This window comes from Halyomorpha halys, unplaced genomic scaffold (assembly GCF_000696795.3).
Source record: "Halyomorpha halys isolate HHAL.00 unplaced genomic scaffold, Hhal_1.1 Scaffold1128.1, whole genome shotgun sequence".
Classification (NCBI taxonomy): Eukaryota; Metazoa; Arthropoda; class Insecta; order Hemiptera; family Pentatomidae; genus Halyomorpha; species Halyomorpha halys.
In genome coordinates this window covers 147,785-174,274 of record NW_027105413.1, presented here as the reverse complement: position 1 = coordinate 174,274, position 26,490 = coordinate 147,785, and the positions used below count along the sequence as shown (strand labels likewise).

The 26,490-nt window shown below is 28.3% G+C and overlaps 2 protein-coding genes across 5 annotated transcripts; both read left to right on the top strand.

Annotated features, from left to right (window-relative positions):
* Positions 1–1,099: 1,099 nt before the first annotated feature.
* Positions 1,100–25,680, top strand: Dhx15 (DEAH-box helicase 15). Of its 4 annotated transcripts, none has more exons than XM_014432890.3 (14): positions 1,100–1,142; positions 7,458–7,577; positions 12,046–12,186; positions 13,619–13,795; positions 13,888–14,089; positions 14,183–14,359; positions 15,337–15,591; positions 16,398–16,510; positions 16,603–16,748; positions 18,412–18,603; positions 20,533–20,655; positions 21,357–21,547; positions 22,098–22,260; positions 24,545–25,680. In XM_014432890.3, the coding sequence occupies exons 2-14, from the start codon at positions 7,459–7,461 to the stop codon at positions 24,670–24,672; spliced, it is 2,127 nt and encodes a 708-aa protein (XP_014288376.1). In that variant the 5' UTR covers positions 1,100–1,142; position 7,458; the 3' UTR covers positions 24,673–25,680. The 4 variants fall into 4 exon arrangements, with proteins under 4 accessions (XP_014288376.1, XP_066907255.1, XP_014288373.1 ...); XM_067051154.1 differs by having other exon boundaries at positions 7,455–7,577; XM_014432887.3 differs by lacking the exon at positions 1,100–1,142 and adding an exon at positions 7,050–7,206 and having other exon boundaries at positions 7,455–7,577.
* Positions 1,137–6,245, top strand: Trmt6 (tRNA methyltransferase 6 non-catalytic subunit). The gene has a single exon (XM_067051161.1). It carries the CDS (start codon positions 1,207–1,209, stop codon positions 2,470–2,472), a length of 1,266 nt encoding a protein of 421 aa, XP_066907262.1. The 5' UTR covers positions 1,137–1,206; the 3' UTR covers positions 2,473–6,245.
* Positions 25,681–26,490: the final 810 nt, after the last annotated feature.

Sequence of the window (26,490 nt, the reverse complement as noted above, 5' to 3'; positions counted from 1 at the left end):
TTATAAATTTTTAATAAATATAAAATTAATTCATAGTCACACTACCTCTATTTACATATTATTATTATTCATTTTATTTATTCATTATTTTTTTTTCTCTCTTCCCTTTTTCAAATTAACTTGTTTCTTTTTACTATTAGAAGACAATTGTTTGTTTTATTTAAGTGTACCAATATCATTATTTTTGTTATTAATTTTACTTTCCTCTTTTATTAAGAAGCATTATTCTTATCTATTTATTTTATTATTATTTTTTCTTTTAATAAGAACATTGAGTATAGTTAGGGGTGTCTTTGTATGACTATACCCCCTCATAATCAACTGTTAAAAAAATATATATAATAAAAGTTATATTAACCATGTAAGGCCCACCAGGCCGATCTGGTATAAAAAAAATAAAAAAATCTCCCACCTAAATTAAAGTGAAAGAGAGATTAATGTGACAATTCTATACTTGCCAGTTTGGTATTTTTCCTTTTTATTTATTTGATTTGGGGTCAGGGAAATGTTTTCCTAATTAAGTCATTCATATATATATAATGTCTCTGTTAACTCCTTTAGATCTTGATTAAATAAATTGCTTAAAATGAAGTACATCCTAGTGTTAAAATGCAATGAACGAATAAAAATTTCAGAAAAGTTCTTAACATTCTGTACTAATACTAGAGAAGTGGCATACCCTTCTCTCCTTAAAAGGGAAAGTGAAGCCAAAAAGAAAGGATTCCACCACACCCTCCTTGCCCAGGTTCATATTGAGGTAAATAGGAGTTTTCTGTAAAACTGTTAATTTAATCGCAAATATAAACTGAATTCAAAATGTTTCAGTAATTTGGCTCATCAACAATGAAAACACATTACGCCGTTTTCAAGAAATTCTTGTTTTACTCAAGAAATTAATTCGAAACTCAGCAAGTGTCATGTAAACAGAGACCGAATGCAACCTGTGATATTCTTCTATTCTTTCACGTTTGCCTTTAAGCCCGGCATATGGGCTTTACTTTTCCTAGGTGCTTATGCTCTTCCTTGTATTCATTCCTCCAAGGAATATACCTAATACAATATTAAAATTAATGAACGAATCTTTCAAGAAAGGCAGGTTGGTTGTGTAGTGGAGAAGGCGCATTTGGTAGTAAATATAGAAGGTAGGGAGGTATGTGATTATTTATTTTTCATCTGTGTTTTATTGTGCCGGATCTGTGCTTTAACATGAATGACCTCAAACAAAATTCTAATTTAATTAAAGTAAATTCATATATTGTTATTCAACGACAAGGATATTTCAAATTACATCAGCTTTCTAGTAAAGCTGAGATAATGTTAGGAAAGGATAAAATTGATTTATCTTGTGTGATTGACAAACCTTTTTGGACAGTGTTTAAAATGATTCCTTACAAAGGTTCTAAGAGAGAATTTACTTTAGAAGTTTGCTCACAAACTGAAGATTTTGCGAAAGATTTCACATGTGGTGCTGACAATAGGAACATTACTGATGATGGCAGTTCTCAGTCTTTAACAAGTAATGACATTAATGAAATGAGGGAAAGTGGCTTATCAGCCCAAGTAATCCTTGAAAAAATCATTGAAAACAGTAAAACATTTAAAGAAAAAACAGAATACTCCCAGGAAAAATATTTAAAAAAGAAAGAAAAGAAATATTTTGAATACATCATTATACGTGAGCCTTCAATACGTTTGCTGTCAGAAATATTTTATTTTAGGGATCCTTCGAAGATGTTAGGACTTCGTCATGATGCTCTGTCTCAGATTTATACACTTGCTAATATCCAGCATGATGGTATTTATGCTCTGTTTGAGAATGGAACACAAGGATTAGTTGGAGCAGGTATATTGAATTATTTAAGTGGCAATGGATTGCTTATAAATCTGACTATTAACAATCAGCCACAGAAACAAGCGATCTTAGCTATGAACTTTGGAGCTGAAAAGTTATTGCAATTTGTTTCTGTGAAACTAAAGGAATTAATAAACTCTACACAAAACAAAAGCATCGAAGTTGTAGATGGGAGCAATGACACATTTGACTGTAATGAAATAAACAGTTTACCTCAAATAAATTTGGAACCCAGTTCCATCAAACGAAAACATTCTGTTGATGAAACAGATTGTGTTAAAAAACCAAGATGGACAGAAGATTTAGAAAAAGCTGTAGCAACCTTAAAAGAAAAAAAATTGAATGGAATCATCATTGTGGCAAGGGAATACCCTCTAAATATTTTAACAATTTTGTTGCCATATTTAAAACCATCTAGCCAGCTTGTTGTGTATTGTCAATACAGAGAGCCTTTAGTACAATTGTATGTAGAGCTTAAAAAGAGGAAAGATATAATTGGACTTCATTTACTTGAGAATTGGCTGAGGCTCTACCAAGTATTGCCAGATCGAACACATCCAGATGTTACAATGAATTGTACAGGACATATATTGACTGGAATTAAAATTTTAAACTCTTGACATGTATTCATTATTGTTAAACTGTGTTTTTTTTTATTTTGTTACAGACATTGAAATTAATGTAATTTATATTTTTATTATAGCCCAAAAACAAAGATTCAGTTTTTATTTTTAAATTTATTATATGAACAATTTAAGGATATTCATGTATCAGGTTTCTGCAACTATGACATTTGAAGGGTGCTGGAGAAAATCTATTTAAATCAATTTTATACTTATTGTTTTATTTACTAAAATAGAGTAACCTTTCTTTGACAGTATTGCATATGAGTTTCTTTGTAATAACAATTTCTCTTTTTATTTTGTCATATAAATGAATTGTTTTGTTAAAACTTACATTAACTAATAAAATTAATGAACACTGATTATTGAGTAAAAAAAAATTAACTGATTAGTTTTCTCCTGCACCCTTCATTTATTATTTCTGAAATATAGGTTTATTTCATGAAATTTATCAGCCATTACTACTTAAATGGCTCATTTTTCTTCTTTTACTTCTATATACTGAACTTCATTTTATTATTATTTTTTAAAAATCAGATATATAAGATAAGCATTTTTCTTTTAGGTTTTGTGCTAACAGATTGTATATTTGTATTTAATCCTCCGTCCTGTATTTAATCTGACCCTATTAAAAAAATATATTCACAACTTATACAAAACTTTCTACTGTGAACCTTACAGACCCTCATTTGACTAAACCATATTAAACTACAAGCATACCTCTTAAATGATGGCCCGATGAAAAAACATTATGGATTAATAAATGATTAAATTTACTCTTGCCTTATTTAGTATAGCTTGATGTTGCTAAAAATGGTTTTCATGAAATGGAAGAAAAAGTGAAAATGATCAGTATTTTGAAATTTTTTTTTTAATATTTCTGAGAAAAATTGGAAGTCACAGATCAGGACCCCAAAAAACTTACAATGATTAGGTTAAACATGAAAGATTTAATACAAAAATTGTATCAAAGAAGATTTACAGTGAATTAATTTTACTTAAAATGGTTCAAGAAATTACTAGCACACCCTCACCTTTATGGATCAAATTAAGTGATATCCAGATATGGATTTGAGAACAATTTTGTTAAATGGTGTGTATGCCATTAAAAGTTATTTATTAAAACCACTTTTTTTAAATGAAAATTTAATTTAACTGCTACAAATAAATCAAGAAAGTATTGGAACAATCATGACCTGTTTAGTTCAAAAACTATTACATATGAGAATATAAAATTTAGGTAGTTTAATTTTTTTTCCTTGCCCTCTTATATTAAATATATCCGATAAAAACAGTGAGGTTAAGGATACCAATCCTAAGGTAAAACTGTTTCTAGTTCATTGTTTGGTGGAATTTTATTTTTTCAAGTTTAAAATACCATAGATAATCAATTACATTTATATTGGAGACTTTGTTTATTATCTACCTTGTAACATTGTGAAGCATGTTTAGACAGCATTCTTCTTTAGTTCTATAGACAATATGCTGTTGGTCTTTGTCTTACCCAAATATAAATCAATCTTCAATCCCCATTATTTCATATACTACAACTCAAAAAGGTGTTCTAGTGCAGTAAGTGTTTTGATACTAAAGTATCAATGTACTGCATAAACAAATGGACAAACAAATCTAAGAAGGTGTTTTACTGTTTTTCTTAAATAGTCACACATCTGAAAAAAAAATTTACTTTGTGTTTGAGGTATTCCTTAGCTTTCAGAAGTATTTAGAATGATCTCAGTAAAGAAAGTAATCCCAGTCTTCAGTGCCATCTTTGGAATAAGTTCAACTCTAAATAAAATCTTTTTTTTTAGCTATTCAAGAAAAACAGATATATGGCTATTATTCATACTCAACCACTAAGTTATTCTTTAAAACTTTTAAAGGATGAGGTGTCTTCTACTTTATAGAAATTAGATGAGCCTCTAAAACATCAGTTCCCAAACCTTTTTCGCCATGGCATCTTATAGGATTAAAAAAAAATTACAGAACCCTTTTTGCATTGTGTGCTACTATGTACGTCACCGCTAGTATGCCTCCAATTAACGCAAAGGAAGCCGCGGTCCCCCCCCCTATTTTTTTTGGACCCAAGAAAAAAATAGCGAAATAGGTTGATCATTACCTTGCCCAGCTACTAATTAACTCGGTTTATGAAGAATCTTTGTGTTCAATGTGCGATTTGCGGATGAAACATTGGAACATGCATCCTACAGTTAACGCATTTTATTCGATATAAATGAAGCGGTAGGACCCATGGAGAAAAGTCTGCCTCGGGAAACCTGATTACTGGTTAGAAAAGCTGGAGTGCTATTTCAAGCTATGGATGACAGATTGGCAGACGGCTCAGACCTCGAGCGAGAAAGGAGAGACCAGGGAATGGTGTTTATAAGTGGCTGGCCTGAATCCTGCGAATTTATGGCCAACAGGGTTCTGTGGGGGTGTTAAAGATAAATAGGGAGGTGTTTTTTTTTACTGAGTAGAAATCTCATACTGCTTTAATTTTCACATAGTCTTATACAAGATTTTTCCTTACTCCCACACTTAAATAAAAAAACATTTTCCGAGACTTACTTATTTGGATACACACATACATAAAAAGTAGAAATCGAAATTTTTCAGGATCACGATAGTTTCCCACATTAAATATGTCATATATAGATATTTGAGTAATAGTAAAAAATGGATATTACATAATACATGGCCTGTCGAAATATGTTGCTACTGTTGTGGGTTGTGACCTACTCTAATATTATAATATTAATCGGGTCACAACTCAACAGATCTTTTCCAGCAGAGGTCGGGCCTAAATGCAACTACATTTATGGTATGAGGCCACTGACCCGTGTCAAAAAAAACGGAACTATAATAGCTAATTGGCTCAAAGAATTAGACCAGGTTAGGAAGTGATATATCTTGGCGTAAGAATGACAAGAAATTTCATCACCCTCATCTGTAATATCTGAGGAATAGGGTGATGCTATTTCTGAATGGATTGAAATAGTCCTAGAGCCCAAGAGGAGAACAAAATCAGTTATTACAGCCCAATTATTTGTGATTTTATTGAAACAACTTCATATAGTTAAGAGTCCAAATTGATAATTCAGACATGAAAAGGGGTTAGTAAAAAGTGACAGCCGTTTCGAAGATTGATCAAGACAAAAAATTAAACGTTTTAGTTATTTCAAGTAAAAAAAAAAAAAAAAATGTGGGGTTAACACTAAAAAAAAAAATCACAGGACATTATTCAAAGTAAAAGTAAATTATCCAAGACACATGTACGTCTCATGCAAAAGTTCAAGTTTTACTTTTTGACCTCCTGTGATAAAATGGGACCAAATTTATGTTTAAAAGGATTTTTCGAATTGCGTAGAAAGAAGTGCCTTCATTACATTGTAGAATTTTTTAATAAAATTCCAGCATGAAAACCAGGATAAATCAATCTTCATACTGTACAATTATTATTTTCTATTGATTATAATCGACATTAGTGCATACTTCGGTAATTTTAATTAGTTTTCGATACAAATTACGATCGAAGATTATGACGACTCTTTTAATATAATGATTTCTTAGAGTTGATCATTGAATTAGTAAAACAATAGGGAAAGAAACGTGGTTAGTTTATCAAAAGTTGACATTCATTAAATAGCAACATTTCAATTGCATTTATTATTAGTTTGTTTCCTTACCACCAAAGATATGGAAGCTCTGTGTTCGTACAGAAAATGTATGTCTTTAGAATTGAAAACTTTAATGTCAAATTCTAAGTTATTTTATTATTTATAGTAATTCCATAATTCAATCTTATTGTTTCATTCTTTTTAACATGTATGCTTTCTCGAAACAGAATTTTAAATTTTACAAATGTACAGAATGCTATCAATAAATTATTCAGAAGTGTATTTGAATTGACTAAAAGAATGTTTATGTAGTTTTTTTATTCTAATTTATTTACCATCAAGGCCATTCACAAAGATATTTTTTATTGATACCAGAGTGGGGTAAGGTTCTGCATCCTAAGATTTGTAATTCTCAGAATCCCTTAAAATTGCTTTTATTATTTTATTATAACTCATTGTAATAATTTATAATTGATTGTATTAACAGTGAAGTATTGGAATATATTAGTATAAGATGATAAATAAAAAAAATTAATAAGTATTAATATTATTGACCACAGAGTATAGACTGTTTCTACTATCGAAGCTGCTAACCAAAGAGGTTGCACGCCATGTAAGAACCAACTACAATAAAGTTTCGCGATAAGTTTAAACCTTATTCAAATAAATATAACTATTTGTGTTTGTAAAAATATTTTTCTTACATGAATGTTCTTATACTGTGTTCAAGTATGTAGTATTGTCTCCAATCTATCCTGTAAAACGCTTTGTAATTAGTAGGAAAATAACACAACTTGCTAGAATATAGCCTTTACGTGGTATTTCTTCCCTTTATGTTATTTTTATGAAATGTTGAAATACATCCAAATATAAATAACAACTGTGTTTATTAAATTAAAAATTCAAATCAAAATAATAATAGAACTTTTCTGCTCAATATTGGAAATAGCTTGTATCGATACTATTTTTTAGATCCAGATAGCTGTGCTTAGAGGAATATTAATTATTGTTTTTTGTAACTTAGTTTGCCTTATTTAATATAAGCTATTTTTGCTCCCCGTAAAATGTCTAAACGCCGGATTGAGTATATTGATCCTTATGTAACAAAACAGAGGTATGATAGTTAATCCTTTATTTTTTGGTATGAAATTTATGATTTTATCATGGTGCGTTTTTCGTTAATGCTTACAATTTACTGTTTTCTAGTTGATATATATTTTTTGTTATGGTGAATATCAGACATTGTAAAAATTAACCTTCTGATATAATGGTATCTGAAAAGCTCTAGGTGCATGATTAGTATTAAGGTTATAAGATAGATGCTTGATAGATTATATTTAGTATTAAAATTTGAATTTTCAGCAGGATGGCAGCTGTTCCTTCTACTAGTGTTACTTCAACTACTAACGTTGCTCCTCCTGCGACGAATACCTTAAAGAATAGTACATCAAAAAATCCATTTACTGGTCTTCCTTATACCAGGAGGTAGGTCTTAGTTTTAACTTTTACTCTTTCAATCGTGTTGCTTTTTAAGCTACCTATATCAATTTCATTATCCTAATCTTAGTGGTTATATGTTATCTTATATGTTATGTTATATTTTATCTTACTTGTTAATTTGAGTTATTAGAGATGAGATGAGTGTTAGTAATGTATTTGAAATAGATCTAATTTATTATTTCTATTATGGCTTCTGTTCGAACTTTTTAACTGAGAAAAAGTTCTGTAGCCTCCAATGTGTTAATTTTGTTTAGATGTGTCAGTAAACAAGTGCCATCTCAACTGACATGTGGGAGTTTACTCACTTATGTGCGTTAATCACTTGTGTTCCTTTGTGGTTTTAATCTACCTTATATTATTCCTGTTTATTGGTATGGCAGCTATTTACTTGTACTCACTTAAAAGAAATAATAAATGGATCCTTTCTAGTTGGGGTCAGGTTTGAATTGCATTAATACAAATCACTTTATGGTATCTGGTTGTAACTGATCAAGTTCAACAGTTTCTAATTGCTTGTAAATGAGGTCACGTCCACCTAACGTTGAATTGTTGTGAACTTTTATAACTTGGCAGGTTTAACAAACTTGTTTCTCCATTTATAGCAGTAAATGTAGCTTATCTAGTTAGATATCTCAACTGTTCTAGACTGATTATAAAGTTTTTTTAAATTTATGACAAAGTAATAATGCATTAGTTGTTGACTGTGGATATATGAGAAGAAGGAGAAGAAGATTGCTGGTGCGATTAGTGCAGAACACAAAAAGTAAAACGTTTTATTGGTGTCTTTTATTTGTGTTTTTAATGTTTCGGCCAGAATTTCATGCCTTTATCAGAGAAAATAAAAAAAAAAATAAAAAATAATGAATAAAGGGAAAAACAAAATAAATAGAAACTAAGAAGATAATAGATAATACAGGTACATAAGTAGTATTGGAAGAAAATTGACAGTATAAGTGTTAAAAGAAGATAGAAGCTGTGTGAAAAGAGAAAAAAGAAAATAATATATTTGCAAATCTACTAAGTAAATATGTGTAAACAAATTAAATTATTAAAAATTTATATTATGAAAAACTGATTAAGAAAACATATATTTAGTTAGTTAAATATATAAGTAAAATTACAAAATTAAAGAAGTTAGTGTAAATTAAAAGCAGTAAGCAATAAAACTTATACTGTATTGTCGTAAATATAACATAATAATGTGAGAAATAAAGAAAAAAATATGGAAAAAGTGAAAAAGAGAGTAAAAAGGATTCAAAATCGTAAATATATGGGACTCACTGACTGTTTACAAGAAGATAAACTAGAATAATGTGGTGCAGCAGAGGAATACAGAAATACAAAAATATGTTAAAGACAAGAGTAAACTCTCGTTGAGTTAGTATTGAATAACTTTAATTTATCTTAAGTATCAAAAATATAAACTAAACTAAATATTAATGTGACAGCAAATGATGATTTAAAAAGTGTGAAATAACAGGCAAAAAGATGTTTAATGGAGTGAAATGTTTATATATTTTTTTGGACTCGAAAGTAGAAAAGGCAAAGGTGAATTTGGTGACAAAGTGAATGTTTTACTCTTAAAGTTTATCAACTTTAAGATCAAAGTAAAATCGATTAGCTACGCAAGAGCGGCCTCGAATATTCATTTCTGTAAACCATAGTGTTTATCAACATTCACTTCAGCTTTACATTGCAACTGATAGTAGAAGTTTGAAAGACTTAAAAAAACTTATTAATTAGTGTCAATGTATCAGCCAGAATTTCAGGCAGAAGAATTGTATAGTCGTAAGTATCATAAGAAGATAAAGGCTGTATGAGAAAAGTAACAATAAAATTAAGCAGGAAGTAGAACAAATAATAAAATACCTATAAAAATATAGTTAGTAAATTTATGTTCAAAATAATTTAATATAAAGTGATAAAGTTCTATTCTGGAAATAAAACATATATGTAGGTAATTAATTATGTAAGTAAAATAATAGGATTATAGAAATAAAATATTAAGTTATACAACACAAAAGAAATATAAATATTTTAATTTAATAATAATTATTTAATATCAAAGTTATGGGAAAAAAAAGAACCAGAATATGTGTAGCTAATGAAATATGAAAGTAAAATATTGGAATCAAAGAAATAAAATGTAAAGTAATACAAGACAAAAGGAGTAATCAGCAAATATGGCAATATAACATGTGGTGAACATAGCTTAACTGTATTATAATAGGGTTTTCTGATTTTAAAAGGTGTTTTGAAGTGGAGATAATTGTGAAAACTCTAAACAAAAGAATATAATTGAAGATATTTTTTTTATTTGAAAAGGTATAGACTAATAACTCTGAATAAGTTACCTTTGGTTTAGATAGACCTCTCGTTTTTTTATTTAACCCACAACTTAATCAGTAAATTAGATAAATTTATACATTCCTAGCAAACTTATCAGATAAATGTTGAATTATGATTTCCTTCAAAGAAAAAACAATTGAAATTATATCAATTTCCTGAAAGGCTAAACTAACTTTAAATTTATGAGATTAGGAATTAGAATATTTAAACTAGTACATTATCTGTTATCGTCTGTTTTTACTGTTATCATCCATTTTTACTGTAAAAATAATAGTTGTTTGCTGTTTGCATTAATTAGTTATTTTAAAAAATAATTATAAAAGCAAAAAAAATATTTTAAAATACAAGTAGCTGTGCTATATTAAATTAATTATTGCAAAGGGTTTAGTGAAGAGGGGACATGGTTAGCTTGTCTCGATATAGGAAACCATTGGTTATAATACATAGTATTAAATGGTTGTGCCCACTGGTTTAGGTTAGGCTCACTACTTTGGATTGACATTTGTTATTATTTGTTGAACATCAAGTATGTATTTCTGTTTCTGAGCCAATATGGTACCTTATCTTTAAAGAAACAAGTAATAAATAAAAAAAAAAACAATACTTTAATCCTTAAAGTTTTAATGTAACCATTTAAAGGGTAACCGCCAGAGCCCTGATTCATGATGAAAACTAATAGTATTAGTTCAAAATACAAGTATAGAAACAACATGTTAATTACACTAATACTTATTTTTTTCATAATAGGGAGGACTATTAGTGATATTATAGGAGTTAAAAAGTACTAAAGACAAGTTACTATTGTACAAGTCAGTGTAATTGTATTAAGTTAAATCGATAAGATTAATAGTATTAGTTTGTACTTTATTATGAAACAGGGCCCAGACCGGCACAAAGTTATCATCTGGAAAATTGTTTCAATAAATATATATTTTATACTAAATAATTCAAAAACACTATCCAAAATTATAGTCTCAAAACATTTATTTCATTCACACGTCCAACGTTGGACGTGTGAATGAAATAAATGTTTTGAGACTATAATTTTGGATAGTGTTTTTGAATTATTTAGTAAACAATTGCCAGTCTCAAGAAAGAAATTTAAAGATTATAAATATATATATTTTATTGAAATAAATATTTAAAAAGTACATTGGTTTATAATGCACTCTAACTGATAAATAATAATTATATCCATCTAGTATGTTTGCAGATTACAGAAACTATTAATGTATCACTAAATCTAACGCCTTCTGATAATTTGTTTGCTATATTGAATTATTTCACTTCCTATTGTTTCACTTATTGGAACAGGAAAAGAATGACGACTTCTCTTTTATGTGGATAATGTGGTTAGCTATTAATTATTGATGTAATCAATTTTTATACGCCATTAAGATATTCTTTTGGTCTGAAATCCTGAGTTCTATATCACTCTTTATGGTATGCAGTAAGAATGACTGGTACTAAAATCTTCCAAACAAATACAAATATGTAAATTGGTTTATAGTAGAGTTTTTTTATATTGTAACTAATCGTTAATTCAGCAGATTGTTACATTACTTATCTAGACCAAATGGTTTTCTACTTCATTCATTTTTCATTCATTCTATCTTCTTAAAAGCCTTGACTTTATATTCTTGAATTATGGTAGTTTCAATCAATGGAATATCACCTCTTTTAGGTGAATATTTAATTAGGACTTATCATATTTGTACATTGACCAGTGACCATTACTGTATCACTTTCTGGCTCCAATAGTTATTTTTTTATATACACCTTAATTGAAATAATTGTAAAAATAATTATTAAGTTTTACTTTTTAATCCAAAATATTCTTTCAGAGAAGGCATATTAACTCTGCCTATAAACAAAAAGTTTTTAGAAGTATAATATATTCTAAAACATGTTATAAATATACTTACTAAACCATTTTCAAGTTGCTTAAAGATAGAATGAACCATTTTTATTCAATAATTTTTTTAATTGCTGCATTTCTTTTTTTTCTTTTGATTCAAAATGTTATTTATTTTAAGAGTTAAATATTTGTCCTTCTGCATAGTTCATCAGATTATTAACGTCCACTTATTTTTTAACTTTACAGGTACTATGAGTTTTACAGAAAAAGAATTCAACTTCCAGTTTTTGAATACCGTGATGAATTTATGGATCTTTTGCACAAACACCAATGTATTGTTCTTGTTGGTGAAACTGGATCTGGGAAAACAACCCAAATCCCACAATGGTAAGATTTGTTTATTTTGTAAATATTGCTCATCCTATAAATTATGAAGGCAGGTTTTGGGTTTTTTTTTTTGTTTAACAATGTTCCTCTATTGTTTGAAAGTAGAAGAACATGAATTGAACTGGTTTCTTGTATTGAATTGGTTTCTTGTATTGAACTGGTTTCTTGTATTTTGAAATACTTTTCATATGTTCTCGCTATTGTCGGCATAGCATATTTGACCTTTGCTCTAAAACATTGATAAAATGAACAAACATTAATTTTTGAAAAATATCCCAGTACTATTCTTTTTTTCTTATAAAAAAGTATTATTGACATTTTCTAAATAATAAATTTTAAAAAATCACTAAAAACATTGATGACATTTATAAATTTTGCTATTTTCATTCATTGCTCAATATCTTTAAAATTATCTACTGAATAAGGAAAATTATTATTAAGGTATAGTGAATTTACTACAATTAGACCCCTAATGGAGCTCTTAATATTTCATAGTTCTCAAAATATTGTATTTCAAAATTGTACATTTTTTTCAAACTAACAGAAATTATAACTTACGTTATTAGTATAATTCATAAATATTATGATAACCACTACTACGAAGATAATAATTATAAATGACAATGTATGTTGCATTTAACTAGCTTCGATATCTGTGTTTTAAAAGTTCTTAAGAACTTTTTTTCTTAATAATGATAAATCAAAATTTAGTGAATTTATTTTGATTATTTATGTCAAGAATTGTTGAATGTACTGTCTATTAGCACTCGAATTGATGCTAGTTAAATGTATCGTAAAAATTTTCATGATGATATTATCTTCTTTGGAGTACCAGTATATAACATATACCAGTATCATGATATTTGTGAAAATTAATTTACAAAATTGTGCTTTTTTTATGTTGAAAAAATGTTGAATTTATGAAGAACCTAAAAATTTAAGAAAACAAATTGGCGCTCATATTAGTAAAGGACCCTATGCAGAAAAATTTAAATTATTTTAAACAAAATTTCAATCTTGTAAGTTTCAACCTTGATTGATCAAACATTACTTTTTATATGAGCCTTCTGATTCCAGATTTTTTTTTTTAATGAATGGTAAATTAGAGGTATTGTGTTGTTACTGATATTTTTAAAATATAATAAATGTTTCAGAATTCTTTTTAAATTTTTGTTGCTTAATGAAACAGGAAAATTTATTAAAAAGAGGTCAAAAATAATCAAATCATATCAAAACAAATAGTTGTATTAAAATGGCAAACTTATGCTGAGCTTTTAATATTATGAGACCGCATTAAAGTATGTACCTTATTACGGAGCGATAAGGAAACTGACAAATTAGTATGAAAATCAATTGTATTAAAACTCTTTTTAGCTATTTAATGTTTTTTGAAACTGGATTATTAAATTTTATTGTTATATTTATTGCCTAGGTGTGTGGAATATTCACTTAGTGTTGGATCTAAAGGTGTAGCTTGTACTCAGCCAAGGAGGGTTGCAGCTATGTCCGTTGCACAAAGAGTTTCTGAAGAGATGGATGTGTCTTTAGGTCAAGAAGTTGGTTACAGCATAAGATTTGAAGATTGTTCATCAGCCAAAACAGTATTGAAGTTAGTATCTAAATTATTCCAATATGAGAAATATAAAATAGAATAATATTACTGGTTTGTTCTTGTTGCATTATAATTTCATTGTGTTTTAGGTATATGACTGATGGTATGCTTCTTCGAGAAGGAATGTCTGATCCCATGCTTGAAAATTATCAAGTGATATTATTGGACGAAGCTCATGAAAGAACATTAGCAACAGACATTCTTATGGGCGTTCTTAAAGAAATTATTAAACAGAGGTCTGATCTTAAGCTTGTCATTATGTCTGCCACCCTTGATGCTGGCAAATTTCAGGTTTGTTTCAAAATTCCAATTCAAAAGTCTAGTATTTGTTATTTCAGATGAGTATGTAAATAATATTTTATAATAAATTGTTATATTTTACAGCAATACTTCGACAATGCTCCTTTAATGAATGTTCCTGGAAGAACTCACCCTGTTGAGATATTTTACACTCCTGAACCTGAAAGAGATTATTTGGAAGCAGCTATAAGAACTGTCATACAAATTCATATGTGTGAAGAAATTGCTGGTGATGTACTTCTGTTTTTGACTGGACAAGAAGTAAGTTTTTAGTTTTCCTAGCTTAAAATCATTATGTTCTTACAATATTCCCATCTTGAATTTTTTATTATGACTCCCTTCCTGGTCATTTCTGACATAGTTATCTATAGGCTACTCTATCATAGTATTCTAACCCTAGCGGGGGAGGGATCAAGTTTTCATTTTGTGGAACTGCCACAGAAATAAAAGTTAACGCCTCTCCTCCTGGCCAGATTCGAACCAGCGCTACTACAATTTACGAGCCAGTTAAAGTTAGTGCTAACGGCCCTCTCATCTTGAAATTATACCATCTGTGTGTAATACTAATTTAAAAATTAATTGTTTTAATTGAAATTTGTTGGGTTGTAATAGAAGCATGCATTTTTTCCCATTGCTGCGAACACCCATATTGCCTAAAAAGAATGGCAATGTGATAATAAATAATAATGATTATTCCCATCTCTTGCTTTCTTTATATTAGAAAACCTTTTTTATCATATTTGTCCTACATTGAGTAATCAAGAGCATTCTCAACAATAAGAGAGAACAAAAGAACCATACACGACTCTTTGAGGACCTGTTTGCATAATAGCATCATATGCATATTTACTCTAATGTACATCTTCCTAACAATTCAATTATTTCCAATTGATTGTACATGATATCAATATCGCAATATTGATTCCATCTTTCTGGTATATTATGCATGAAATATTATCACTGTATAGTAAAAAATATTAAATTAATGTTATTAGTTAACCTGAATTATGCTTTTCCTATAAACTTTAAAAAGAATGTATTGTTATTTTTAAACATTTAAAAACAGTGGTTAAACATGAAAAATATATCTAAAAAATCAAATTATATTAAATTGCCATTGGATCTACATCAACTAATTGAGGATGCATTAGACAGAGTTTATTTAGCTCTTAATTATATTTTATGTGAATTATTCTATTGAAATTTTATTTAAAATATTGTTTAATTTTTTATAAAAGGAAATTGAAGAAGCTTGTAAAAGGATTAAAAGAGAAATTGATAATTTGGGACCTGAAGTTGGAGAATTGAAATGTATTCCACTTTATTCAACTCTGCCACCTAACCTTCAGCAGCGTATATTTGAACCTGCTCCTCCTAATAAGCCTAATGGTGCTATAGGAAGAAAAGTTGTAGTGTCGACTAACATTGCTGAAACTTCACTTACGATAGATGGAGTAGTATTTGTAATTGACCCAGGATTTGCTAAACAAAAAGTAAGTATTAATTATTATTACCATAATGTTTGTAAACATGTCCTCACATTGCCCTTGTGAACTGCTTGTGTATACTTATGACGTATATTTCAGAATAATTTACATTAAAAAGAAGTTTTAACCTATTATTAGTTGTTGTCCTGCCTGATTTATTTTTTTTTTAGTTGTAAATTAAAAAAGCCTGATAGTTGGATCTTAACTGATCCATTGACAGAAATATTCTTCCTTTGTTTTTTATTATGCTCTTTATTTTAATTTATAATACTTTATTATTGTTTGTTGTATCTATGGTTTGTAAAAATTTATTTGTTATCTTTATTTTGTATCAAATGTATTGAGTTTACTTATTCTTATAATTAAAATTGTTAATGCATTATTTAATCATGATTTCAAAGTTTAAATAAAACTGTAATCATTTCTTTATTATTTTGGATCTTTAAAAAACAAAACAATAGTCTCAAAATTTTATTACCGATAATTTCCTACATACTACTTATAACCTACTCTGTTTAGTGCTGATGACTTTTTTAGTAATATGTTTCTTATCTATTCCAATGACTTTAGATGCATATTTCTGTCATAGCAATGATATTTCACTTACATCTCTCTTTGAGGCAATATTCTGTATTTTAATCTCAAATATTATATCCATCTAGAACAATAGGAAATACTGATTTGTCTTCTAAATTCATACTTCTAGGCTTCTGTGCAGGGCCTTGTTTCATAATAAAGTACAAAGTAATACTATTAGTTTCCTTTCATGATACTTAAGTATAAACTCCTACAAAATTGAAATTGTTTTTTAGGTATATAACCCTCGAATCAGAGTGGAATCTCTTCTTGTTTCACCCATAAGTAAAGCATCAGCGCAGCAAAGGGCTGGTAGAGCTGGAAGAACGCGTCCTGGAAAATGTTTTAGGTATGTTTACTGATAGGGGTTATTTTATCAAGTTTATAAATAAATAGGGTATAATTTTGATTGTATCTCTAAACAAAATGTCTTATTCTTAGGTTGTACACTGAAAAGGCTTACAAAAATGAAATGCAAGACAACACATATCCAGAAATTCTCAGGTCAAATCTAGGATCTGTGGTTCTTCAGTTAAAAAAGCTTGGAATTGACGATCTTGTTCATTTTGATTTCATGGATCCACCTGGTACGAATTTTTTTTTTATATACCTAACAACTTGATAACTGGTAACTTTTCTTCCAATTAGTACAATAAAAAATTTAATTACAATCCAAAGTTTAGGTACTTTTTGAGTCTGATAGCCATGCATTCACTAAGTTAAATTACTTTTCATATCACTGGTTGCTAGGGTCTCTAAGTATAGTATATTGCATAAATCAGAAATTGTTAAAAAAAAAAAAGTTTATGTTAAAATATTAATTTTGAATCATGTGCCTACTTCCCATTGTTGCTGGAGAGGAAGTTGTTCCCATTGGTCTTAGAGGAAAGTCAGACCTAAACCTCCTTTATTTGAGGCGCAATAATCACTTGTAAAACAGCTCTAACAATAAATATTTTGAGAATATACATTTTAAATAAACTACTATTATTTTAAATATAAGAAGATGGTCAGGGTTGTGGTAAACAAAAAACAACAACAAATATTTTATAACTAATCACTTATAATAGTTATAAACTATTTGTTCTTTTTTTGACCACAACCCTGACCATCTTCTTATATTTAAATTTTTACGGTCAACTATATGTACATATACTATTATTTTATGTCTAAAATGAGTTTGCCAGTGTGCACCCTTCTCTCTCCTTTAGCCACAGGCAAACTCATCTTAGATGTACTATACCATTATGGATGTTCTTGCTCTGTTTTATTTTATTCTATGTTTCATAACTATTTATTTCATTAATTGTTTAACCTGATGAGTAGACCAAAAGATTTTGCAATATTAGCTCTAAAGTTTCTCTTGTCACAATGATAATTATTTTGCATTTGTGGTATTGTCATATTATTAGAATAAACTGATGTGTCAAGGTTAAAGTCAAAATAAGCTGATGTGTTAAGGTTAAAGTCAAAACCCAATATAAAAATGAAAAGCAGTTCTAAAAATTTACTACCTTATAATTTTACTGCTTTGCTTGAATAGTGGCACATCTGACAAAAAAGAATTGTGGCAGCCTTTGGACTGGCCAACAGAAGTGAAATAATGTACTAAAATGTTATCAATAGTGATCATGTGTCCCCTCTTATAGCTTAAGGCAGGAAATGTAAGGTAAATAAGTTTCACTTCAAAAAAAATTATTTTGTATTTGAAATATTAATGCTGTAGACTTATGTTACTTTTAGTCAATCCTACTGGCTTTGGAATAATCTAAAGAAGGACTATAGTCGAGAAAGAAACCCCCGTCTTTGATCATATCTTTGGAGCACCAATTTTAAAATAGGACCAAATTTTTCATCAGATTTGTCACTATTCTAGCAAAGCAACAATTTATGGGAAACTTTCACTTCAGAAGTTGTAAATTACAATTGGTAGTGCTTCCTCATCGTATCTATGAAATATTTTTTCACATGCTTGCATATAGTATACATGTTTGTATGTAATCGGATATGTATGGTAAACTTAAAAAAACAAGTGACAGGTTTTTTTATGATCTAATTTAGTTTATTATTATTTTTTAGATTTAACTGCTCTATTAAAAGACAATATCATTGTTTCAATTTATGGATTGACCTAACTATTAATGTATTATTGCTTATTACATTAATTGAGCATAACACAAAATTAATTTTAGTCTCTGTTATGGTCTGGAATAATTAGTTTATATTTTGTAATTTTATGAAAATTTTTAGCACCAGAAACTCTGATGAGAGCTCTAGAACTCCTCAATTACCTAGCAGCCTTAGATGATGATGGGAACTTGACTGACCTCGGAGCAGTTATGGCAGAATTCCCGCTCGATCCACAATTGGCTAAACTGCTCATCACATCATGCGCACTCAACTGTTCCAATGAAATCCTCTCTATCACTGCCATGCTATCAGGTATCATTTTGGCTAGTATACTCTCTTTTATATTCTCAATTATAGTCCAGGCCACAATTAGTTGAAAGAAATTATATAATGTTTGAAGAAACAACATTTTTTTTTTTTAGAAAGCATCTATCACATTGGGCTAGTTTTGTTGTTTTCCTTACAACAATAATATTATTCTTCCTCAGTAATTATTAATTTTTTTTTCTTCTACTTGCCATTACTTTTCACTTGGTTTTGAAAATCTGTTAATTTAGTCAAAACTGTTTCTGAAATTTGGTTTTGGAAAAAATTATAACTACAGCTAAAATGAAAAGAAAAGGGTAAACTTTTTTTCACATTAATTACAAACAATTTCTTCAATAATAGATCTAATATATGAATGAAACCATATAACAGGGATTCAATCCACTGTCTTAATAATGAGGCATGTAGAATTTTGTATGGGCTAAGTCTCAACTATTGAAAAAAATAATTAAGATGCCTGTTAGGTTGACTGCAAAACCATGTATTCCATGCTAAGGAACATCTTCGGCTTTTTAGTAGTAGATAGATTGATACAGGTCAAGTCAGATTTTGAAGATATTGATGCAATTCAAATGACTCCTGGACTCTGTGTTTTTAAGTCTTGAAATAACCATTTTCGAAATAACATTCATATGTTAAGGTGAACCTGTGCCTAATTCGTATTAGGCACAGGTTCACCATAATTCTAACAATAACCTCTCAAGTGCCACATGATACTTATTGCATGTGTTATTTTAGGTTTCTTGGTTGTAAATATCATTTCTATGTTCCTCTCTTAATTAGTGAGATCACTGCCGACCAAGGAACCTGCTCTTCTTGACCCAATAGCTGACCACACATTAACATATTTTAGACAAACCAGGTTTTCTTCTAGTCATATCAGTTGATTCCTAGCCTCCTATTACCCACTAATATAACAGGCCATGTCTGCTAAATTTTTGTTTTTAAATCCCCGACATGAAGGTCTGCTTGTTTCTTGATTAAATATGCTGATTTTCCTGAGAAGATCCGAGAAGCCAAGCACTTGAATGCTTGCCTAGAGATGTTCATGGTTTGCCTTGCTGTATATAGATTAGAAAACTGTGTTGTACTTAACTGCATTCTCACCGACCCTTCCAAATATCTATCTCAGATGCCCTCAATCTAATTTAACACTAATGAACAGGTTAGCCAATGGGTTTTTATCTGGTAATATGGCTCTAATTGAATGAAATAGGTACACTATTCTCTTACATGACTTTTTGGTAACCAAATTAAATTAATTTTTTTTTTATCTTTTTAGTAAAACAACTAACCAATGTAATAGATGTAAAATAATAACTAGTTATAAATTATTTTTCTTTACTTAATTAAATAAAGGGACTTATGTAGGAAGGTAACTATTTTAAATTGAACTTAAATATATTAAGACACTACCCCTTTAAATTTGTTATCATGAATTTTCTATTAAATTATTGTCATTTTTAATTTCCTTACTTAAAAGGACAAATATTTCAATTTTTTTGGTTTTCAAATGACTTATGAAAAAACCTGAAATATTTTTTAAAATGTGATCATTTAACTGAAATGGCCAAAAAATAAATAAATAAAAACGGGTGATGTGAGTCACCTTTAGAATCTTGCTCAAGCGTTGAACTTTTAGAACTTGGTGTAAGTTTATTTACCCTTGTTCCATTATTCAACAATTCATGGAAGCTTTTTCATATTCATATTCCTATTATTTAATGATTTAATGAAAAAGCTTTTTAATGTTTTTAATTTTTGTTAAGGATGTTGTCTGATTTAGTAAATTAAAATAAGTAATAAGAAAATTTTAAAAATAAAAAAGAAAGAAAGCATGAGCAGGATTCTAAGTGAGGGGGTTTTATAGGTGATGTTACTAAAAATGGTACGCGCGTTTCCGTGCGATCTCAGTTCCGCAGTGTTTCGTTCGGCCGAACGAGGCAAAGAAGGCTGCTGATGATGCGAAGATGCGCTTTGCGCACATCGATGGGGATCACTTGACTCTTCTCAATGTTTATCACGCCTTTAAACAAAGTGAGTATTTATTCTTGTATATTAATTTATTGTACCACTTTTATATGTAATTAATATAAATTTTATCTTAGATGTGTATTCACATAATTAATTATAGATCATTTAACCTTGACTTTTGCTTAATTCTATTCGGTATCTACTATTTAAGATGTTATCTAAAATAACTTTTCTTTTCACCTTGAGTTTTTGATATTCGACTTGTAATTTACATAGTTTAGTTTAAACTTAGCTTTGCTTAATATTTGTTGTTAACTTGTCTACTACTTCCTTCATAAAATTAAATTCATCCATTAAATTGTTTCAGTAGTTCTCTATATCTTAACGTATTTATCTTGGTCTTTTGCAATAATTTAAATCATGTTATATTTCAGATTTACTAAAACTTTCATAAAGCCGAAATTTGATATAAATTTCAGTGTTACGTTAACTCTTTCAGTGTAGTTTATTATTAATGAATTAGAACTGGAAATAGTTTAATACAAATTTTCATTTATGTGACTTAATTACATATTAAAAATTATTAGCATTAAAATCTACAGAATACTTCATAATTTATATAAACATTGAGAATATACCAAGAACCATTTTGGTAGGATTCCTATTTCTATGTGTTATTTATAACTATGAGGTTTTATTTTGATCATTTAATACTAAAACATCAAATTTTTGTGTTTTTTTGTTGTGTCATATGATTAAAACAGACTCAGAAGACCCACAATGGTGCTATGACAATTTCGTCAACTATAGATCTCTGAAGTCTGGGGATAATGTAAGGCAGCAGTTATCAAGAATCATGGACCGTTTTAACTTAAAAAGAACTTCAACAGAGTTCACATCCAAAGACTACTATATTAACATCAGGAAGTCACTTGTTACTGGTTTCTTTATGCAGGTAGGCCATTTAAAATTTCTAATTTTTTATTTGTTATACAAAACTGTTATTGAAGTTTTTTTTCTTTTATTTATTGCTTGATCATTCAGTAAAACTTTTTTATCATATATCACTTTTTATTAATGATGTTAAGATATTATTGGTCAGAGAAATAAAATCATATTTTATTCTTGATCTGGAACTTGAAGTCTCAGTATTTTTTTTTTAAATTTATTATTTTCAATAATGGAGCTTTTTAATTGATCAAGAAAAAAAAAATTAACTTCATTCAAAATTTGACATTTATTTTTCAAAATAGGTAGAATCCAGAATTGAATAAAAAATCTGTCAGTTGAATATAAAATAAGTATCTCTTGAGCAGATGAACTAATTTTGTTAGCTTATTTTTATACCAAATGACCAAAGTTACTGGTCTCCCAAGGATAATCCTCGAAACTCATCATGTTAAAAAGTCATTAACCATTGTTAATGTAGTTTTGTTAATTATTATTTTATAAAAATCTAATGGTAGTTCTTACAAGTTAGTGCATAATCCTAATATTGCTTACAGGTTGCTCATCTAGAGAAGACGGGTCATTATTTAACAATCAAAGACAACCAGGTTGTGCAGTTACATCCTTCTACCTGTTTAGATCATAAACCTGAATGGGTTGTCTACAATGAATTTGTATTGACCACGAAAAATTATATAAGGACAGTAACAGATGTTAAACGTAAGTAAACATTTTAAATTAATACGTTTAATTAGTTGTTTATGTATGAAACATGTCGATACATAAAAATTGTTGACATTTGTTATTAAAATATTGGAGATAAGAATAATAAAATACAAACTATTATTACTTTTAGTTTTTGAGTGCAGTGAAACTTCTCATAAGCAGTTTTATTTTCCTGGTGTAATACCATTTACTTAATACTTTTTTAACTTCTATTAAACAGACATAAACACACATTTAGTACTTTTTTATTTAAAAAAAATTCTTTTAAGTGGACAGTAGGTGAAAAGAAAAACAGTTTCTCGGTTTCAGCTAATACAAGTCAAATGTAATTTCTTTGAATTTAATTGAACAGAAGGTATGTTTTACCTTTTCTGTTTAAACAAATCATTACTGTTTTAAACAACTTTTTATCTCTCCCCCTCCCCCCCTCTGTACATATTTTTGTTATAACTATTTCAATTCTGTTATCCTATGACTATAATTATGTACCTAAATCGAGTGTGCCAGTGAAATTTTAAAATTTTTGTTTTTAAAGAAAAAAATAAATATTATAATTTTGATAATAAAAAGTCAAATTAATAAAAATAAGTAAAAAAATAAAAAGAAAGCATCCCGTCTCTCACTTTAACATAAGAAAAATACTGGGGATTGACACTTAAAAAACTAAAATTTAATTTACCATGATCAGAGCTTGAGAATAATGGTTTAAAAAAAAAACTAAGTAAATAAAAAGCTTTTGGAAATAAGTGAGCTTTAAATTGACAACGAGTATATGAGTGATTTTGTTCTAGCAAAGATGGTTAATTTACTAATTGGTGTACCTCTGATGGTTATTATTAATTTTAAAAAAATTTTAGACAGGACAACAGTAGTGTATAATACGGAGCTTAGTGAAAATTATTCAATTGACCACAATTAAATTTTTATTCCAAAAAAAAATATTTACGACTAATTTTGTTGTCATTAGTTGCTTCAAACGACTATCGATTAAATATTTTGTCCTTATTCATGGATAATATTTTAATTGTAGTCGTCAAAAAACAATTCAAATTTATAATAAGCAATGTGTTAATGTCTAACTAGAATCGCGCGTCTTGTATTGATTTATTTGAACATTTTTGGGTCCCTTTATGTTTTTTGAGATGCTATTGATTTTAAGGTTGCAAATTGAATTTTCTATGAATTAATGTGTGAGGGTTCCCTTATACCAGGCTTCAGAAATAACTACTTTTATATTTTTTAATAAATATAAAATTTTTTTCTTATTTAAAATTCATGAATTAGAAACTCTGACTAAAAATTTAGTGATTTTTTTTATTCTAGTGAATTTTCGATTGAATAATGCCCAACTATTTATATGTTTTACACATGAATAGCTAGGGGCAAGAATGTAGCAAGTCTCAATTTTGAAAACAATTAAAATTTTGTGCTAATTGCTTCTTTGTTCCTCTAATAAGCTATTTATTGTGTTGGTTTGTTTAACACCATAATTCCAACATGTTACATGACATAGAATATGAACTAAATAAAACATCAAATGAGAGAATTCTTTTGAAACTGTTTAAATGAACAATTTTCACCATGTGGCTTATTTATATTCTTGCTCCAAGTCATTCATATGTTCATCTGTACATTTATATAATAAAAGGTCATTACTAAACTCTTGGTGCTTAGCTGCATTTTCCTCTTTAATTCTTTTTTTGTTTCTTTATTCTTAACCCATTTTCATTGCACAGAAAAGTGAAAAGTTCGGTCTTATCACCAGAATGTTTTAAAATTTTATTTACATGAAAATATTTAAAAATATGAAGAATAAAAGCAATATTGCATAAATAAAGAATTTTTACATCATTATAGATTAGTAAGAGGAATGAAATCTAATTATTTTGTACAACTTGATATTTGAAATGGTCAAGGCATAATGCCATATGGTAATTGTCATTATCACATTGATAAAATGTATCTTTCCTTTTTTTTTTTTCTGATAAAAAACTACCCAGTGTGTACGAGCTTTCTTCGATGAAGTTATTTCGATTAAGATTGGAAAATGTTGACCAGTAAATTTTCGTGTTAATGATGGATGTGGTGGTTTTTCCTCCCTCTCAAATCACTTTCACTTTGATTACTATCGCTTCTATCAGAAGAAATCATAATAAAACATATGCATTTTCTAGGTCTAATTACCACTTCACTGCTGTCAGAAACATAGTTGTTCATTTTTTTTTATTTTTCTGTGTTATAATATTAAAAATATTAACTTTTTAATTTTTTATTTTAGCTGAGTGGCTTTTAAAGTTAGCACCTCAATATTACGATCTTCAGAACTTTCCTCAGTGTGAAGCTAAACGACAGTTGGAAATACTTCAAGAAAGGCTAGATTCCAGGCAGTACCAAGAAGGCTTCTAAAGAGGCAGTGTGAAATATATTTATATTTATAATTATATATATTCTTATATGTATATGTATACAGTGAATAATACATACATAAGAATATATATTTATTAGGGACTCCTTCACTTACTCAGGCACTCTCTCACTCCTATTTTCTTTTAAAATCCTCAGTTTTATGTTGAAAGACCTGTTAATATGTGTATTCCTTAAAAATTTATGCAGTTTGTTATAGTGACAGCTATCATATTATTAAATTAAAAATTTTATAACATTTTGAAATGTTGCTTGTTTTATGACTTTTAGGTGTAACATTAGGTAATGGCATGGACTTAAGATTTATTCTATGAAGTATAGTACATATGCAATTTTTCAGATCAATGTAATCAATTGTGTTGAATTGATTATTACTTTTTTTTTTTTTATCTCAAATATAAAACTAACATATTCATTATGTTTCATTTTATAAAAGATAAAGTTAGCTTATCTCTAGGCTCAATTTACTATGATCATTCCATAAAATAACAATTTTTTATTATCTGTTACCTGTAAGGGTATTAGTACAGTGGGTGGATAAGTTAGTTTTATCCACTGTTATTTATTTTATTGTATGATGGAAAACAATGAAAAAAATTAAGAAGGTTGCTACTTACTTAAACTTTTGTTATCAATTGCCTAATATTTAATTCATAAATAAATGTTAATATCCATTCATATTGTGATATAAATGGCTAATAATATTATTATACCTTTGTATCAATTCATTTTTGTTAGTTGATTTTTCCTAATTAGTTTTAAGAATTGTAGTTTTTTTGTATTAAAAATTAATATTCCTGTAAATATTTTTTTTTCTCAGTGGCTTAAATAATAATGGAAACTTTTGTGTAAAAGAGAAAAAGTTGTATTCAAGTTGCAAATTCTGACTATTAGTGTATTAATTACTAGTTATTCTTTTTAGATTATCAACTTGTGAAAAATAGTTCCCAATGTACAGACATATATTTTAATACATAAGTATTAAGCCTTTATTTGAGTTTTAATTTTCCTTTGTTTTTTTCCTGATTAATTTCATTTCAATTGTACTCTTGATTTTTAGTTGAATGTTGGTTCATGACATGACCTAGTCCAAGGTAGGACAGAGAAGTATGAAAAAAGGCATTCATAATTGAAGTTTATGACATCGACCTCTTTTTTAAAGCCAATTTCATAAATTCTGTAAAAACTCTTCAAAATATTTAGGTATGGTTAGTGACTGCAAGTTGAAGACAAACATTATTGAAGTTTTCTTTTTGTCGATTACCAAGTTTTACGACTGAACGCCTCAAATAGCAATCAGTTGAGCTAATACATATGTATGGTTTAAAAAACTTTTAGTTTAGATTGCTGTAATTTAAATATGTGATGACAATTATATTGTTCTAACATAAAAAGGTATGTTATATAAGAAGATGGTCAGGGTTGCGGTCAAAAGAGAAACAAAAATAGATTACGACTATTTAAACTATTTTTGTTTCTCTTTTGACCGCAACCATGACCATCTTCTTATATATCAATTTTTACGGTCAACTATATATACATATTTAAAAAGGTATGTTTTGAACTTTAGGAAACCCTAGAAACATCAGCAGCTAATATCTGAAAAAACAAGATCTATATAAATGACAATGTAAATTTTCATTTATTTCTTATCTAAGATCAAAAGTTCTTCACCAATTTACATGCTTTTTTTTTTCCATGATGTTCAGTGTTTAAGGTTTAAAGTTATTGAACTCCTTGATTTATCAAGCAAAAAGAAACTTATGATTGAGATCAAGCGTTGTTTACATATAACTCATA

Coding starts and splice junctions, on each gene's coding strand:
- Trmt6 (XM_067051161.1), top strand. CDS start 1,207: ATGAATGACCTCAAACAAAATTCTAATTTAATTAAAGTAAATTCATAT.
- Dhx15 (XM_014432887.3), top strand. CDS start 7,157: ATGTCTAAACGCCGGATTGAGTATATTGATCCTTATGTAACAAAACAG. Junction 18,604..20,532: donor TATCACTGCCATGCTATCAG/GTATCATTTTGG, acceptor GTGCGATCTCAG/TTCCGCAGTGTTTCGTTCGG. Junction 22,261..24,544: donor GACAGTAACAGATGTTAAAC/GTAAGTAAACAT, acceptor TTTTTATTTTAG/CTGAGTGGCTTTTAAAGTTA.